Source organism: Morchella importuna (genome assembly GCF_003444635.1).
Source record: "Morchella importuna strain M04M26 chromosome Unknown Morimp01GS014, whole genome shotgun sequence".
Lineage (NCBI taxonomy): Eukaryota > Fungi > Ascomycota > Pezizomycetes > Pezizales > Morchellaceae > Morchella > Morchella importuna.
In genome coordinates, this window is record NW_025763411.1 from 841,740 (window position 1) to 860,093 (window position 18,354).

General features: G+C 48.0%; 5 protein-coding genes across 5 annotated transcripts; 1 reads left to right on the forward strand and 4 right to left on the reverse strand.

Moving 5' to 3' along the window:
* Positions 1–869: 869 nt before the first annotated feature.
* On the reverse strand, positions 870–1,976 carry LAJ45_05395 (uncharacterized protein; the record flags this gene model as incomplete). Its single annotated transcript, XM_046114966.1, has 1 exon — positions 870–1,976. One exon carries the CDS (start codon positions 1,974–1,976, stop codon positions 870–872), a length of 1,107 nt encoding a protein of 368 aa, XP_045972003.1.
* A 2,318-nt stretch (positions 1,977–4,294) lies between these two features.
* On the reverse strand, positions 4,295–4,588 carry LAJ45_05396 (uncharacterized protein; the record flags this gene model as incomplete). Its single annotated transcript, XM_046114967.1, has 2 exons — positions 4,295–4,426; positions 4,508–4,588. 2 exons carry the CDS (start codon positions 4,586–4,588, stop codon positions 4,295–4,297), a joined length of 213 nt encoding a protein of 70 aa, XP_045972004.1.
* Positions 4,589–6,071: 1,483 nt separating this feature from the next.
* Positions 6,072–9,966, reverse strand: LAJ45_05397 (uncharacterized protein; the record flags this gene model as incomplete). Its single annotated transcript, XM_046114968.1, has 11 exons — positions 6,072–6,953; positions 7,294–7,335; positions 7,447–7,724; positions 7,915–7,964; positions 8,194–8,206; positions 8,282–8,345; positions 8,507–8,519; positions 8,982–9,073; positions 9,418–9,563; positions 9,639–9,687; positions 9,934–9,966. 11 exons carry the CDS (start codon positions 9,964–9,966, stop codon positions 6,072–6,074), a joined length of 1,662 nt encoding a protein of 553 aa, XP_045972005.1.
* Positions 9,967–11,133: 1,167 nt separating this feature from the next.
* LAJ45_05398 (uncharacterized protein) lies at positions 11,134–11,542 on the reverse strand (the record flags this gene model as incomplete). Its single annotated transcript, XM_046114969.1, has 2 exons — positions 11,134–11,387; positions 11,461–11,542. 2 exons carry the CDS (start codon positions 11,540–11,542, stop codon positions 11,134–11,136), a joined length of 336 nt encoding a protein of 111 aa, XP_045972006.1.
* Positions 11,543–13,461: 1,919 nt separating this feature from the next.
* On the forward strand, positions 13,462–14,077 carry LAJ45_05399 (uncharacterized protein; the record flags this gene model as incomplete). The annotated part of the gene is made up of 5 exons (XM_046114970.1): positions 13,462–13,515; positions 13,578–13,648; positions 13,717–13,880; positions 13,935–13,982; positions 14,055–14,077. The coding sequence occupies 5 exons, from the start codon at positions 13,462–13,464 to the stop codon at positions 14,075–14,077; spliced, it is 360 nt and encodes a 119-aa protein (XP_045972007.1).
* Positions 14,078–18,354: the final 4,277 nt, after the last annotated feature.

Below are 18,354 nucleotides of genomic sequence, written 5' to 3' on the forward strand. Positions count from 1 at the left end.
CCAACCGAAGAAGTAGAATAATAAACAGAAACAAAAAGACCGCACGAACGCCAGCTCCAAATCCAGACGCCGCTACATGCAAATGGTGATGAAGAGTCTCAAACAAACGAAACAAAAACCGGATACCAAAATGAACATAAGAAAAAGAATCGAATAAAAGAAAACCAGACAAAAGGAAGTGTAAGTAATACAAAGGTCTTTTTTCAAATATAGACCTATATAGTAAGCTAGAGCTTGGTGGGAAAAGAAAACAAATCCTCCTCCCCCAAGTCCCCATCAACCCATTACTTATCCCAAAGCGCCAGGAGGGCAGTAGTATCGCGGCGTCAATCGGATAGTTTCCAATCCGTAACCGCCAACCCAAAAAAGCTCCAAAAAGTACTCCCAATCCCATACCATCCCTTCCGCCCCTTCTTCGTCTGACAAATCCCAAATGTTTCCATCTCACTGTTCGCCCTAGTCTCCCATAAAAAAACAAAGCACACCCCGCATGCGCCAAAGTACAATGCAATGAATAAACAAAAAGAAATCCCCGTAATAGTGATGCAAGTGTAAAAAAGAAATGGAAAAAAAGAAAACCCAATCCGCTTTTTGTAAAAGTACAAGAGATACTATTTCCGTTCTCTTAGAGGTCTATTAACATGCGAAGAGGCTTCGCGAGAGTAAGGTATGAGGAGGATGAAGAGGAGGATGAGGATGAGGATGAGGAGGATGTGTGAATGATTATGTTGGATGATGATGATGGCAAGCTGCGTAATTCTCGTGTCGTATGAACGGTAAGAAGCAACGTTGAGTTTAAGTGCATGAGTGGTATAAGGAATTCGTGGTCACATCAACGGCATGTCGAGGAATGTTCAGTGGTGATGGAGTCAATATGAAACGTGCTCTCCCCAGAACTGAGGAGTCTTCTTCTTTCCGAATCCAAACTGCTTCCCAAAGTTCCCAGTCATCTTCTTCCAGCTCTTCTCAGCCTTGTCAACGGTCTTGCTGTGCTTTGGCGAGCTAGTGATTGATCCATGAAGCATGGCCTCAGATGTCGGGGGAGTAGTGGGAGGAGTCATGGGGCACGATGAAAGTGTTGGTGAAGAAGTGTATGACTCCTCAAAGCTGTCACCACTGGTAGACCACGAACCCGGTCCCATGGGTGACGAGTGTCTATGCCATCCCAAGCTCACACTGAAGGGTGAAGCTGCTCTCTGGCTGTTGTGACGCGATGACCCAGACCCAGTAGGATACGAGTTAGACACGAATCCCAACATTGGTGGAGGCGAGTTCGAGTTCCTTTTCCTCTGCAACATTCTCTCGTCGAGGCTCCCGCGCATGTACAAGTTCTCATCCGAGCCCTGAGCACCCCAACCGCACGAGCTCCCACAACTCGCCTGCTGCTGGCAATCGCTGATGAATGGCATCAATACGCTCTCCTGCATAAGCTCGTAGACAATGTGAACTGCTGAGTCGAGTGATTCTGGTGGAGGGGGAATCTGGTTTGTTGGGATCGACAAGATGTGGTTCCTGACTGTGCACGGCAAGTTCACCTCCTTTGGCCCATTGGGCACAATGTAAGTAGCCATCAATCTCTGCCAAAGCATCCGCACGTATTCACATCCTTTGCTCTCGGGTGTTGGTAGAGTGTCGTCGCCAGTGATCGCTTTCCAGTGGTCCTTGTAGCGTCCAGCATCCATTGTAAACTCCAAAGTCTCCAAGCAGTGATTCTGTGAAAGGTACGCTGTAAAGGCACTCAATGTGTAAGGAGCTGGTGCATTTCCATTTAACACCTCCGATAATGAAGGTCTCTTTACGCAGTAAGGTCCCGATGAATATCCCGAGCTCAAGGGCCGGCTGCTACAGCTACTTGACATTCTCTCGTCGTCTGTGTCTGGTTCAGGTGAAGGGGTTGTTCGGTTTGCAGGTGAAGTTTCGCGGGACGAAAGGGAAAGGTTCAATGAAGGCGGACGGCGTGATCTGCGACCAGACATATTTGATATTTTTTTTATAAAAAAAAAAAAGAATGAAACTATTTAGAAATCCACCACCGAGTTGTAACGAGAACTGTTGATGGGGGGGGGGGGGGGAGGTTATTGAAGTAGGTGTGGATGAGTGGCTGTTATGATGTATGTGTATGATGTATGTGTTTGACGGATCGAGTCAAGGCGTGGGTAGACTGAATGGAAGACAGTTTAGAAGCGTGGGGAGAGCGCTAAATAACAGTGTTAGAGAATGGCATTGGGCTGTGAGTTTGTATATCATTCGGAAGCCCACCTTGTACTGCGGGCGTTGTTGAATAGATAAAGGGGGGGTGGGCAGGATGTTATGTACGAGGGAGGGTAGGGACCGTAGTGACTGGGGTGGGTGAAGGGTTAAGAAGGAAGAGGGAGGTGTGTGTGTGGTGGGTGTGTGTGAGAGTAGAGAGTCCGTGGGTTCCTAGCTGTAGCCCATGTACGTCGGTCTACTCTACAGACACTCACTCCACCGGCCGACAACCGACACTGACTGGGAGGTTCTAATGAATAATAATTCAACTACCCAGCAAGTTGAAGCGCCTGTTTCCTTCAGACTACGCTTCCTCTCCCACCCCCCCTTCGCGTTACCTGTTCCAGGTAGGCAAAAACAATAATCTCTGCAGTTGACGAGCCAGTCCGATAATCTTCCGGGGTCTAACAAAAAAATGGTTTTTTGTGGTCTGCCTTCTTCCCTTAGATCTGGTCTTATCTTCTTCTCGAAAAAACTACTTTAGCTCCCGCCCCTGCCCCCGATGATGATGGATGGTGACGGTGACTTAATCACTGAGTTGATAAAAATAAAAAAGAGGTCCTAGACTCCTACTCTAGAATGCTTGCTTGCTGCAACTAATTTTTCGGCAGGCTGCAAAGAAAAAAATCTCTCTCTTCGGAAACAAGCGTTAAATAAAGGATAATTGGGCAGTAACTGATACGATAAAAAATACAAAAAGGCTTCCAAGTCTTCTTCTAAAGAATTAAGGGGAGTAGTACATAGTAAAAAAACAAATTGGCTGGTGGGCTTCAAGTTGCCCTATGCAGTTTTCCCGAGGAACGAACTGGACGGTGGCAATGCGAAGATAGAATAGAGAAGAGCAGGCGAACAGAAAAATGGGTTACAGAAACTACTAGGCAATTTGAGAGGTGTGTGTGAGAGGAGGTATGGATTGGTATGGGTATGGGGGATGTGTGAGACCCGTCTGGTATGGTATGGTGTTGCTTGTTTACTATGACTGGCTGAGTCGAGTGGGCCATGGTTCACAGCAGCACCAGCAGCAGCAGTCCAGGAGGGGTTGCTTGTCTGTCTGTAAATGTGCAGATTGGGGAGGGGGGGTCTGGACGCATGTAAATGATCTTGGTACAGAATGCGACACGGACCTCCACTCCCACAAACCCTTGTCCGTGATTCGAGGCAAGGGACTGGGTGATGAATTGCTTAGGTACGGTAACTCACGCCGCTAGTTACGGTACCCTACGGTGAAGGCAGAAAAGAAAGGCTGTCGCGGTGAGATAATTGGTAGTAAACCTGGATTGACCTGATTGTTTTGGGTTTGGGTAAGGGCTGGGGTTCGAGGAGGGGGAGTTGCTGGGGGCTGGCCGTTGCCCGTCAATTGGCTCTAATCCAAAACAGCATACAAGCGCCGTTCCACAAAGTTGTCTGATCTCTCGACAGAAGCTGCTGTTGAGAATCGCGAGACTGTGGTGTGCCTTGGATGGAAGAAATCAAATCACGCCGGGAAAATACCCGTTTTTTTTTCTTTCTCTGCAAGGGATCATGGAAAATTCGTTTACATATCTACATACTGATAAATGGGGAGGGGTAGAGGGAAAACATTCCTGGTCGAAAAGAGAGAAAAAGTGAGAACTGAGGTCCATGATCCAATACCCCAAGTCACGACTCTTGAAGGATACCTGCATCAAAAGTAGTTTTCTTGGGACCGCCCATACGCCTACATACGTGTATACCACTGCAAAGGAGAGAAGACCGACTGGGAAGTAAAGGGATGGGCGCAGGAAAAAATAAAAAATAGAGAGGAAAAATAAGAAAAATGAGTGAGGTCCTGTGAGATGAATAATAGCCCCGTAAAGTAAATTCTCAAGACACAAGGGGAGAAAAAGAGTGGATCCCATCATCAAGCAGAAGCAGTAGAGTGGAGACAGTTACCACTCTAGGTCGTTGTGGAGTAGGTAGGATGAATGCACTTTGGCATGCCTGCCCGCTTTTTGCTTGGTTTTGCTGACAAGGTCCCGGAAGACCCCAAGTCCGAGACACAAATCGGGCCAGCCCGAATCCTCTTCTACGGCAACTTCCTGAATGAGAGTTCGATGGGAGAACCCGCTTCCCTTTCGGCCTGGAGAAGGGAGGGGGGAAAGGGCAGTAACGACGTTCTAACAATAAGCAAAATAAGAAAAAAACAATACACGCGGAGCTGCTGCGAAAGAACACTCAGCGAAGTCCAGGAAATCCAACTCCGGTGAGAAGATCATCACGAGAGTGGTCAGCGTCTTACCATGGTTTCACATAGTGGCTGGTGAGCCTCCTCCTCTTCCTTCCTTCTAGACAGGTTGCTGGCCAGGCCAAGGAACAACATTTTTGGTTGCTGCTACTTTGCTGCGAGCCATGATTACTCTATGGATGAGGTGCTTGTAGGGGTCTCACCACAGTGTCCACCATGCACGTGTCGCAAGGCCATCGTCTCCCCTGTAATTCTGTGCTGCCGCAACAAGAGACGAAAATAAAAGAGGGAAGGGAAAATGTGATGTGATATTGAAATATGATATTTGAACCTAAAACTGAAGAAGATGTGAGAAGCCGGCATGGAAGGACGCTCTGATAGGAACCCCATGAAAGGCTAAAATCTCTTTCAGGCATTGACCTAACCGCTCACGACAATTTACAGAGGATCAGTCAACAGAGAGAGACTTAGCAGCAGGACAGGACTACCACTCAGCATCAGTCAGGACTTTCTTTCGTTGCACCCGCAGGAAAAACGCTGACAGGGGACCAAACAACGTGTGAGCTGACTGCGCCAAGTCTTTAATTGCCATCGGGCGACCACTCAAAACGCGGACGACGTCAGTTTAGTTGGTTGTTGGTTCCACATTCTCCCCCTCTGGACCCTTTCTTTCACGCTCTATCTTGAGAATCTTTAGGTATCTATCCCCGTAGAAAAGAAGTAGATATCCATGATGATGGATGATGCCGGTATGGAAGCTCCTGTTCCTGTAGCGAATCATCGCCTCGGTGAACCCTCCGGTTCGAGAAGTCGTTCCCACCCCCCAGTCCCTGAGCCAGTCCCTGATAGGCTCGGGGTGCAGTGTCACTTTTGGCACCTTGCCGTGTTCGGGTGAAACTTCCAATCGACGTTAGGGATGATTCCACAAATTACGCAACTGGTCAGTCGTCTTTCTGCCCTCATGCTTCCATGAATCCTTCCAGAAGCCGTCGATCATTCGTCCAGTTGCAACCTCCCTGTCCGGGGCGGGCGCGCGATGATTGTCTACAAAAGCTTGGCAGGTACTAAAAAAAACTAGTTATTCGAATTTCGCCCCCAACTGACTGGACTAGAGTAGGTAAGGTAGCCTTTCCCCGCTTGGCTATGTCTGGACCCGTCTTGTCCTCCTGTCTGTCCGTCCTCGGTTTGATTAGGAAGTTCGTCATACCTGTACATCAACACCATAATAAACAGCCCACCAATCACCACACGTGCATCGTGAAACTTTCTGGAAAGTCCAATATCGTCATTTCTTTGTTCAGCACGGAAACACTAAACACTAAATAAACATCCAGCTGTGGTCGCGTGGCAGGGGCAGAAGGGGAAGAAAAAAAAAGGGTAAACAAACACGTTTTCTTGCCCCTCTCACCTCACTTCCCGTAACACAGACAAATCAAATCACACTTTTAGAAATTCTAGGGTTCAGAAAATGAATAATAATAATAATGATAATAAAACCAAAAAGAGATTTTTTTTTTCTGTGCCTCATCCCAATTTAACTTCAATTTACCCCTCCAGAGTAAGCACTACCATAAAAAATATCAAAAACGGTACCTCTCAAGCGGCTAACTCGTGCTCATCATATATCCTTCTTTGCCTCGTCCCTCCCAGATCTGATCTCATCCTTGTCCTTCCCTGCGTCTATGGAGCATATGCCAACCCGATATCCGGGCTTTGTTTCGAGAGCTGCCGTACCCAGGTCCCATCCCACCGCCCTCAGCTGCCCAACAGTCGTCGCAAACGACATGCCCAAATCGAATAATGTGGTTTCAATCACACCGAGAATCTCCTCGTTGGTGAGCGGCGACGACAGCGACAATTTCTTCTCGCTATTGTTGTCGTTGTGGTGGCGAATCTTTTTAGCCACAAAGAGGGCGTGCACCCAGGCCTTTAGCTGCTCTTCCGACGTAATGTCATTTTTAAGACAAATTGTGACTTCTCGCTTCCGCGCATCATACCACAATAGATGCTTCTCATTTCGGAACACTTTGGCGATATCGTGGATGGTGATTGTCGGTCGAGAGGATGGAAAAAGCCCGCCTCTAGAATGTCCGCCTCCTCCCACTGTTGGGAAGCCACCACCACGAGCACCATCTCCACCGGACGCAATAGCGCCGTGAAAAGAGGCGGCCAACTCGGAGAACGTTGCTCCGATTCTAGCAAACCCGAGCACTTCCGACTCCCCCCATCTCAACACGCCATCTCGCTCAAATATCCGCTCGAGTCTGGCCGCCCGGCCAGGCGTCACCATGACTCCTCCGGTGGTGGTGGTGGTGGTGGTGGTGGAATTGATGTCGCTAAGCCTGGAGAAGACGATATTGGCCCGTTGACGATTCAGGGTGCGCAGCGCTACCGAGGTGACCGCCATGTAATTCGTCCCCAGGTGTAGCGCCAGAAGGAGCGTTAGCGACACCCATGTCGCCCATGTCGAGGTGATGTGCCTGACCACGAAACTTCCTGCCTGCAGAGCCGCGCGAAGGAAAGGAAATCAGCCATACATTCTCGATCACGTCTCACATTGACAGATTGCGGATCTTGGTTCACGAAATCTCACCCCACCCCCACCCCCCCCCCCCCCCCCTCTCCCCATCTCATCCCATCCCATCCTATCCCTGCTCGGTTCTGGGAATAACCTTCCTGTGGACCACTCATATGGCGCCGGACAAGGGCGAAAACCTCAGGGCACCAAACCAAGGGGGACGGAGGGACGGAGGGACGGCGAAAGGCGAAAGGGAACACAGAAGGGAAGTGACAAAAAAATAAAAAATAAAAAAATTTCAAGCTGAAACGAGCCGACTCACCAACATGCCCATCAACCCAATCACGGTTTCCTGACTCGAGTCCTAAACGGGAAACAAAATTCAACCCTCAGCACTTTCCTCAAATTACGAACGCCTGTACATACTCCATCCCCTCTCTCTCTCCCCTCCCCAGCTTGGTTCGCAAGGACTTGCCTTTGCGTTCAACTCCCCAACGTTTCCCGCCCTGGCAAAGTGAACTGATAAGCTCGCCTTGGAGCCGCCTCCCGCCACACCACACGCCGCACGCAGGGACCCCGACAGGCACAGCAATACGATCTTGACAGGCCCTGGAAACACGGGTGACAAACAGTCCAAGATCATGGCTGAGTCGTTGAATACGTCTGCTGCCAGGCGGTACTTCTTACATTCCGCCTCCAAGGCAACGCCGAATCGGTACGCGAATAAGATAGTAGCGAGGCGGCTTACACTGTCTATTTGGATTTACCAAAAAACCTCCCCCATAGCCGGGTAGTCGTCGTCGTCAGTCAGTCATAGTCCCCCAACCGCCCATATATGATCACCCGGTAAAGAGTAAACCAGGGAGAGAAAAAACTCGTGTCTATCTGATGATTGACCCAGAAACGAATCAAAAAGCAAACAAAGCAAAAATACGAATCTTACCTTGGACAATAGTGAGCAGCAAGGCGCCTGTTGCGGAAGCATTTGCATCACTATTTTGAGGCACAGAAGGGGCGATATCAAATCAGTTACAAACCCTTTTAAATCTCAGTAATAACAGTAATAAGACAGGAAAAAATAAGCCTTGTAGCCCTGTGGGTTTTGAGCTAGCTTTGAAAGCATGCAGCAGCTACTAATAATAATAATAAAAGGCATTCATATAAAAAATCATAGCGCGCGTGGGGTTGGGGATAGGTATATGGATAGAGATTGGATAACTACCCGACGCCGAATCCTAAAAGAGAACTCAAAGGTCAATATCACTACTGTTCCAGACGATTTCCTAAAACACTGGGAATTCGTTTCGAACCCTGAAGAACCGCCCGAGATGTCAGGAGGCCGGCAATGGACGAGGAAAATGCTTGCAGCGAGTCCTAGAGGGCGGTAAACGCGATATCAAACCCTTCGGTCAGACTTTCAACTTTCCCTGACCTGGGGAGGAGGGCCGGGGAAGGGGGAAGCTCCAAGGGGAGGCGGGGAGGTCCAAAGAGCTATCCTCCACCCCCAGTAGGCATGTAGGTAGTAGATGTCTCACATAGATTTGATATCTAAACCAAAACATACACATGATAAGTCAGCTATGAACAATCCAATACGAGTTTGGTTTTTCCCTCCAGAACAGAGAAAAAACGTGCTCGAATATGTACAAGGGTCCGCCCGCCGCACAATATCAAATTCAAATGTCGTCACCAGGAATGAAGAATGTGTCTTGGTTATCAAAGGTCTTCTTCTCGAAAGCGCTTGGCTTGGCTTAGTGCTGCGGGGGCGTTGGGGGCTTAAAAGACATGAATACGGAACTGCGCCCATGGCGGTAGCAAGGAGCTTCCCTCCTTTCTCTAGAAAAAGCTTCCAGAAGGAATGGAACAGGAACAGGAACGCAATTGCGTATATGACTGTTCGCCCCCCTCTCCCCGGAGTACGCAGAGAACGCACGAAAGGAGAACACACCACAAAACACCCAACAACAACAATAATAATAATAAAAAAGGAACAGACACAGAATCACATACCCAACATAGTCGCTCGACACGCTTGCGGGAAACCCGGCCGGTAGGAAAACGTTGAGGAGTCGCTGGGCGTATGACACCGTATCCTCCGGTATCTGTCATTCCCCCCCCAATTCCTTGAATCAGCAAGGCCCATAGCTACATGTAGCTGCCTACCAGAGCTAGCTAGCTAGTATGTAGAATGGTTTGTAGAACTCAGACTCAGAAAGTCATAGCCACCCACTCACTCACTCACTACACTACACCACGATCCCCCCGCCCCCTCCACCCAATTGCGCCAGACAAACAGTAGGAATGAATGAATGCCTAGCTCCGGTCTCTCTCGCACGCGCGCACGAACGGACGGGAATTGAAAACACAGGAGGCTGGGCGCGAGGAGGGAGGGAGGGAGGGAAAGTTTACTACAACTAAGCTACTAGCCAGCTAGCTATGTACTTACGACGACAGAGAAAGGCCCCCTGGCAGCAAGCTCGGTGAAGACCGCAGTGATATTTCCGGCCTCGTCGCGCTCTGTGAGCTCTAAGCCCATGGGCGTGGTGGTGGCTGGTGGTGGTGCAAGGACGTCCATGGTCAATCGCGTGGTGGCTGTGTAAACAGGTTGAGGATGAATATGTAGACAAGGTTTCAAGGTAGCAGTGACGTTGGGAAGAGTCTGAATACCTCTAGTAGATTGAGTATGTAGCTGTGTGGTGGAGGGTTGACTGTCTGGCTGGATGGTGGGTGAGTGAGTGTGTGTGTGTGTGTGTGGATGGATGTGCAGCTGCAGCAAATCAACGTGTTGTTTCCCTCCGTCGGTTTAGCCGGTTCCTTGCTTGTCTGCTCATTCGATCACCCCAATCAATCCAGCTACCTGCGTCTGCGCGTGTCTCTGTTTGGCTGCCTCTCTTCTGCCTCTCTCTCTGTCTCACCGTCGTTTTGTGTATCTCTATCTCCATCTGCACTGCAGTGCACGGACCAGCGAACCCTTCATCATCATCGCCTCGCACATGCCAAACACATGTGCAGAAGGCTTGCTTTGCAATTGCGCGAGAGCGAACGCGCAAAGACGTCAGTCCACCACATATCTATCTAACAAAGAAAGAAAGAATGAGGCAATGATAAGCCCCATGGCCGGCCCAGGCAGGCCGATAGCTAAGCTAGCTAGAGCAGAATTGAGTTGATAGCTAGCTAGCAGCGAGCTATGTAACTAGCGAGAGATAGAGCTAGAGATAGCTGCGGGCCTCGTGGAAAGAAAGAGACGACACGGAGGGAGAGATAAGGAAGCGCTGCACGGGGGCCTACGCAAGGCTGCGGGTTTGGTTTGCAATAGGTGGGTTAATTGATTTGTCTAGTAATTGCCTGGTTTCAACTACCAGGTAGAGTAGGCAGCTTCCCCCACATCCACATATAGAAATATTAAAGAGTAGCTAGCTATATAGCTAGTCAGTTGGACAGCCAAACAGAGCACAGACCGAAACTCGGACAGAGAGATAGACAGCAGATAGATAGATAGATAGATAGATAGATAGATACAATGTAGTTACACGAATAGAACCGTATCCCCCCATATCCATCAGATCAGGTCAGACCAGCCCATGACCCATTTTCAGTATTTCCAGTTCCAGTTTTTAGAAAAGAACCCGCCGACCCCCGATTTCCAATGAACCCGCCGATAAGCAAAAAAAAGAAAAAGAGAACAAAACGCTAACACCGGTGAAACAGGTAAAGGGAGAAAAATAGTAGTAGTAGTAAGTAATAGTGGTAATGATCGATAGATCCGTAAATCCGTAAATGATGACACGCGCCAGATAGAGAACCGAACCCGAACCCGAAACCCGAGGTTGTGTTTTTTTGGTTGACAGATGGAAAAAGGGTGTGTAGGGACAAAAAAAAAAAAAGAAGAGGGTTGATTATGTATGAATCCCTGCAGAACCGTTGTGTCGTGCATAACCCCCGGTCGTAAAAAAGAGAAAAGGAAAATTTTTGTAACCCCGGCACCGTAAAGAAACTTTTTGATCCGCCGGCCGACCAACCGACCGACCGACCGACCGACCGGCTACGCGCAGGAAGGTCGTATTATACATTTTTTTAATTCCCCGCGCGCGCCGACACCGATTCCGATTTTTGATTCCGTTCCCATTTTCACATAAGAGAAAGAGAGTTCGAGAGAGTGCATCTAAGCAAATGCACCCCCGCTCTCAATTACATCCATCTCCTCCTTGCTCAGCGCCAGTCTCCAGAAGCGCTCTGGCAGGTCGCTGCGGTCGAATGCCTGGCCCTCGGAGGGCTGGACGGACGAGCGAGCAGCAGTGTTGGTCTTGTAGGCCAATGGCCCGTGCTGCTGAGCCTTCTGGCGGTACTCGGCGAAGGAGGTGGGGAGCTTGTTGGTTGGTGCTTGCGGATGCGGGCGCGGGGTGTGGTCAATGCTTTCTATATTGCCAAAGTTAGTATTAAATTTTTTTCTTTGCTTATTTTGTTTGGTAGTTGGAGGAGGGAAACATACGGGGGGTGGTGCGCTTTCCGAGGAACTGAATCATGGGAGTGCGGCCGACGGGGCTGGCACGGAGAAGACGGGTTGCGTTCATTTTTGTGGTTTGGTGGGGGGGGGATGAGTGATCGGTGGTGAGTGTAGGCTTTTGAGGTGTGTAGTGAGTGTTATGAGTTGGGAGACTTGGGGAACTCGAGGGGAGAGGAACTCGGTATCCTTTTTAAAGCTCGTGAAAGAACCTAAGTGTTCGGAACGGAACCGGGGCAAGAGTTAATGGCGCGAATCAAGGCGGGGAAGACGTATGTATGGGGGTGGGGTGATTTGCAATCGTACTCTAGAAGTAAGTAGATATCGGGGGTAGAGTGGGAGAGATGTATTTAGGAATAGTAGTAGAACGCTGGGACTGGATTGGAAATCGTAAACAAAGTTTGCTAATAATTCCTGGGTGACGAGGTACTTTCTTTTACTCTTGTAACGGAGGAACCCGGGTAGCTTGTGCTGTAGGTACGCTGTAGGCAGTTACTCTACTCTTGCATGTGGGAATCAGTGGGATGGATGGTGGTGGTGGTGGTGCCAGTATTCTACCCAGTGGTGAGTCTTCTCAGTGGTGGAACGACTCAACCTTCAACCGTCAAATTTGTACAAATGCCACCCGCCTAACCAAAAAAAGAACATTGTGAAAGATAACGGGCCCGGGGAAGATGGTGCTTACCTAGTGCCAAGCCCAATCGAAAAAGAGAAAGAAAAAAAAAAAAACCTTGACAAACACCAAAAAATCGAATTATTCCACGATTGTTCAAACTTGTACACATTTCATCGTGTCGAGTCCGTCCAAATCCCAGGTAGACAACCCCTATCCGCGGCCGGCCCAGCTAGCTGCGCACTGCATCGTGGGGAAAGGGAAAAAAATCGCGATCAATCGAAAAACTCGGCCGCTTTTTTGTTTCAGAAACATCGTGCCCAACCCCGCCACGATATCTAACTACCCCACCAAAAACCGAAATCGAAACTCGAAAAAATTATCGCCTCAAAAAGTTAAAACCCTATGTAATGCACACACCCGAGCCAGATGGCATCTCTACTCTAGAGCACGAGTTCTGCGGTAGATCAACCCAGTTCCTGTTTGCCTTCTCAACTCTGTTCGTTGCAACCACGTTTAGCTCTCGATGCTAGGGTCCACCGCTGATCCCTCGCCATGCTCGCCATGGGACATGGCAAACATTCGGTCACTCCCTCCCTCTTCGCTACCCTACCGACGCGAGCCAAAGATAAGGATCATCCGCCTCTGATTGGCTGCAGCCTGCGCGATTGGGTAAAGACAGTAATAATCTCCCCTACCCAGCACCAGTAGGGGAACCACATTTTTTTTCACTCCTTCCTTTGCGGGGTACGTACGGATCGTATCGTGCGACGTGAGACGTGAGGAGTGAGAGGTGGTGAAAAAAAACAATTTATTTTTTCCCTTCACTTTTCTCTGGGCAAGAAAACCAAACCACCATAAACCACCATGGCTGAACCATCATGAGAAATCGCAGTTGTCATTTCCTTTAGCCAGACGCCCCCCCCAAAAAAAAAAAATATTTACACCCGGACGGGATACTTCGTCATATTCATGGTGCCTCCAACTCTAGCTTCGTCAACTTACGAATGACGCAGCCAACCCGCGGGGGCCACCACAATCTCCTCCTCCTCCTCCTCCTCCTCCTCCTCGTCCTACTCCTCCAAGCTATCGATAGCTAGCCTTTACCTACTAGTACTCTGCAGTTGAGAAACTTCCTTTCGACCCGCTGGGCAGCACGATACCTTATCTGCACACGTTGGAAGCTTATGCACTTCCAGCCCCACCTGCAGAAACCTCCCTCCCCTTCCCCCCTTCCTACCGACCGGGTTTGTTCGTTTCTCAAGCCAGGTTGTAGTAAGGTAAAACCTCCACGCTGGCAACTTCTCCCCCCACGGTCAAGTTTCTGTCGTTTTGAAACGGCGGTGAGTGGGAAATCAGAGTGGTGAGCCCTTGTAATGGCCTGGACAGCCGGGCTCAATAGCGAGATAATTAGCGAGGAATTTCTGTTTGTTCGCACCCCCCCTGGAAATTTGCATGGAACAAAGGTCAAATATGTAGAGCTCTGAGAAAGGGAATTATTTCTCCTGCTAGCTACCTTGAACCTTGCGGGATCTCACTCCCACTGCGAAGTGAAGAATCGATGTGAGTCGGTTCCTGTTACATACGGACAAGTATGTATCCTCTCTGCCTTGAACCCTTGAACAGCACAGGGTTCGTGGAAAGCAGGGTAGGGTCACATATGTGGAGTATCAACCAACGCCGCGATTATTGGACGAACCACCCGTTCTCCCGAGAACCAAGCTTTTCAAAACCGACTTCCATGCTGTTGTGCGACAGGACTTGAACCTCTCACCGAAGATACGCCGATGCTACGGTACCGTATGTATCTAGAATATGCCAGTTGGGGAAACGGGAAACTTAGGGGTAGATTTGTTCCTCTGTATCTACTCTACACTCAGTAAGCACCTGCATATCGGTACGTACCGCGCTACTCAGAGCAGTCGGATAATTATAGATCTGTGAGACCGCGATTCATTATGTGCAGCAGCTGTCAGAAACCAAGATCGTTAGATTACCTATACCTAGGTAGAGTACCTACATAGAGTACCTCTATCTTTGACCCGCATTCCATACCTACCTATCCTATCCTATCTGAAGCCCTACCTATATAGCCCCATAATATAGGTAGAGATTACACCTACATGTGCTCTGCCTACATGAAGTTCAGACCTACTCTACATCGTTACCATCGATCTTGAGGTTTGAGGTATATTGAATGCGTCATTTATGATGCATACGTCAATGACGATCCATATGCTCTGCTCAAAGCAGAGGGAAACTTTGAGCGATCAGACTCTCTTTCATCCGATCTTGAAGATGGGAGGTCCAGAGTTCTGCAAAGCCTGATTAGTCGGTAATGACCACAATAGGTGAATTAATAGTGAGACAACACGTGGGAAGTCATAATCATCCTTAAATGCTTCGATCCAAGATTATATTATCTTATTTTATTGCGGATGATGTTTAGGGCTGGGAGATTCTCTGCACTATCCGTTAATAGAGCTCATCGTGGAAGTCCGATAATCTTGTCTATATTTGATTGGACATTTTTCGTGTTTTCTCCATAAATATGCCTTTAATTTCAATTTCCATGGTGGGTACTTGTACCTTACCCTAGCTCTGTGCCAATGTAATCTAGGTAGGTGGACGCACAGTCTTTCAAGATAGGTCGAGACCGCATAACTTAAGTAGATTGAGTATGAGGGAGCAGGTCTGTGTGGTAGGATCTCCTGCGTATGTCCGTTCAGAGTGGATCTCCATCTTCCCCCGCAAACGGAGAGGATCACGTTACGAGAGCCAGTCCAAATTGAAACGGCGGTTACCTGGTTTGTAGTGGAAATGATACAGTACTTATTGTATTATTCATCCTTTCTGTCTTCAACACCGGTTTGTAACGGCTGTCCAAAGCGGGATCCACCATTCCGCCGGTTAGAATAGCATCAATACCAAGTAATCATAATATATCACTCGGAGCTATTGAATCACGTGTATTCGGACAGAACAAGGGCCATAGAGCAGCTATTTCGAGGCCTCTGCGCAACCACATCCGCATCTAATAGATTCGTCTTGAGCAGCTATGAACCAGGCGCGTATGTATTCGTTTTGTTTCCGAGCCGAAAGGGCTGAGGGCCAGACACAAAACAAAACAAAACAAAACAAAACAAGATCAGATCATGTCCGTGCGGACCGTGTCTCGGAATGCCGCCTCAGCACCCGCACAGTACATTCTTCGGCTTCCTACGGGAGCCATGGCCAGCTTGTCAGCAATGTGAAGCGCGTTATCCGTCGAATAATTTCGTTTTCCCCCTCCCCCCCGGACCCTCTTCCCCCCTCCTGTCCAGACTCTCAGGCGCCTAATCTCGCTAGACAATGTTTTTACGTTTGTTTTGCGCGCTGGTGTGCACAGACGGTGCGCGGGCCGGACAGCCGAGTGATTCAACATGATGACTGGCACATGGAGCGTTGCCTGAATAGGGCTAGGGTTCTGAAGAGCCCCAATCGAATAACATATTGTCGGCTAAGGACGCGTAGATATCATATCTATCAATATTCAATTTCCCCAGGGCTCGCTCCCTTAGTCTATTAAGGGAAAAAGTCACCCATGCATATCATTATCATCTGATATATGTCGGCTATGTATATTGCTAAAAGCCATTGAGGCTCGAGCTTCAAGATCTGGATTCAGTACCTCTAATCGACTTGCAAGAATAGGCTCCATTTTGGATATAGTTCATCGGAGTCGTCCAGACAACGATCTAAGTACGGCTGTATCTTAATTTCAAACCCGTTACGTTCGATAACTTTAAATTTCGTACCTCACTGAGTCCTTTTGAGATGTGCGCACATAAATGTCGCTACATGGCCCTTAACCACAAATAGCGTAGCTACCGTATGGAAACTCCCGCCGTATTGTCGATCTTGAGGGGGCAGTACGGTGGTACCTTTCCTGAGTTGCAATTATGTGGCTTAATCCACAAGACCGCAAGACGTGAGTGCGTGCATATGGAAAATAAGCTCAAGCCCCACAGTATGTTTTCTTTTGCTTGCTGTCAACAGGTTGGTTTGTTGGTGAGTAGTTTAAGCCTGACCTCTGGTTGGTGATTCCAACATCTCCGTGCAGGTGGGTTTGAGTTCATTGGTCAGTCCAGTAAGTGTCCCTATGCATGCTCCAATACTCTTCAGCCCAGCGCAGCATCTAGACCCCCCAGACCACTTCGGAGGACTAGGGGATAATCTGTAGATCTTCCGTTCTAAAAAAAGTAAGGACCTTCCCTCTCTTCAGCATGTCCGGATTATTACCCCAGGCCCTGTTAGTATATCCTTCTTCTTCGAGTGATATATATTACGTTACATATCACACGGAGGATGATGGACCAAAGTGGATATTTCGAGCGAAGAGTTAGCACATGAAACAGCGGTTTTGGCTGCTGCATATTGTATTTATTCAATGCAGCACGGCCCGTATAAAACGCGTGGTTATAAAGTGCCATGCATGTTGAGAGGAAAACATGGTATCGTATGGCGTGTGTGTGTGGCATGGCATGGTTTATTTCTTTTGGGGAGACAAATTGATTATGAAGATGACTTGTTTAACGCATCTTGCAGGGGTCGGGGGGAACCATTGTTTTGTGGTTGTAGATTTGGTTTGTACTCAATTGGTGCAATAATCCTAACTGAAATTAGCAGCGAATCAGGTACACCATTCACATGTCTCTTTCTGCTTCTGACCTTAATTGCATTGAGGTTTTTGTTTGTGACCTGGCCGAGAAAGAAAGAAAAAAACACGACAATGGATGAACATCCTCAGGTTAGAGATGAACCCATCTCGTTTCATGTTTGCAGTGAGGACTTTTGAATGGATCCATGGAGCTAAAGATGAGGTTCGAATTTAAGGCTGAATGTTTCGTTGATGACGTTGCAAGAAGTCATGTCACTACATGTAGGTACAGCACGCGGGTATACGTACAGGTACATTTACATACTGATCGTGACTGAGCTACTAGTGGCGACGTTTCAAAAAATAGTGTTCAGTGTTCAGTGTTTATGAGTGCTGTTTTGTTTCAACCACAAAACCAACTTCTCCAACCAGACCTTGAACCATCTTTTTTCATGCGCAGAACCATTTTTCAAACGAAAATGCAAAAACGCACAGGCACTTCGCACTGTCCAAGTCGGACGTTTAATCTCCGTGTAGTACTACTGTTAACGCAATATTCATCTATATAGCAAACGCAACTATTAATCTCACCACCTCCAATATCAGAATATCTCAAACGGCCTGCAGGAACCATAATATATTTTAAAGTTTTTTATCCTCTCGAACTTGACCATGTATGATATATGTAGGGCATTCTAATCATCTAACCACTTTGCTGACATTGATCTGGATATAATAGTATTTCACAATATAGCTGTAATCTAGGCATGTAATCCATGAAAGACTTACCTACTCCACATACTCCACATACTCTAGACACCGTACGTTAATAATTCATCAACCCTGGTTCGCAAAGAAAAGAAATAGATCAAAAGGCTAAACAGTTAATATCCACCTTAAAGTTTCTCCCAGTTAGGGTGCTTACCAGTCTATTCTATTTCGTCCAATCCCACAGCTGCCTAAAATCCCTCACCACCACCTTGCTTTTTCCTACCCTTCCCATACCATATATCAGTTCCAACTTACCAGCGTCTCACCACCTTGTGCTGTTCCTTGCCTTGGTTCCATTCGAGTGCTTCTGTCACAAGCTCAAGGAAAAATTGTAAGAGATGTATCACACAACTCCCTCCCGGTTCCAGCTAGTAGAAATATAGAGTATGCACGTATGCAGCCAGAAACGAAATGGAGAAGAAATGTGACAAGTCTGAATCTCAGGGATGGATGGGGCGGACGGGCGTAAGAGTTCTATTATGGTTCGTCGTTGTGGTGTAGTGGTTCGTTGTGGTTGCAATTGTGGTTGTGTGGGATTTGCTTGGGTTGGGTTGGAATATCGAGTTAGGGCTAGGTGGAAACTTCCATTAGACTCTCCCGGTAAATATTTTTTTTCCAAAATCTGATACGTCTACTACTGACTCCGTCTACTATTAATCGGTGCGGTAAGTATTACAATATGACACAGAAGACTAAAAAGTCGCCCGTACCGTACGAGTATATACCGTACACATACCGGTAAATGCTGCTGTTGTTTCGGGGCCGGTAATGACATGCAGCTAAATACGTACTCTACCGTATATATTATTATAATTTGACGCATCCAGCTGCATGAGCTATCACTCACATTCTGCCAGCC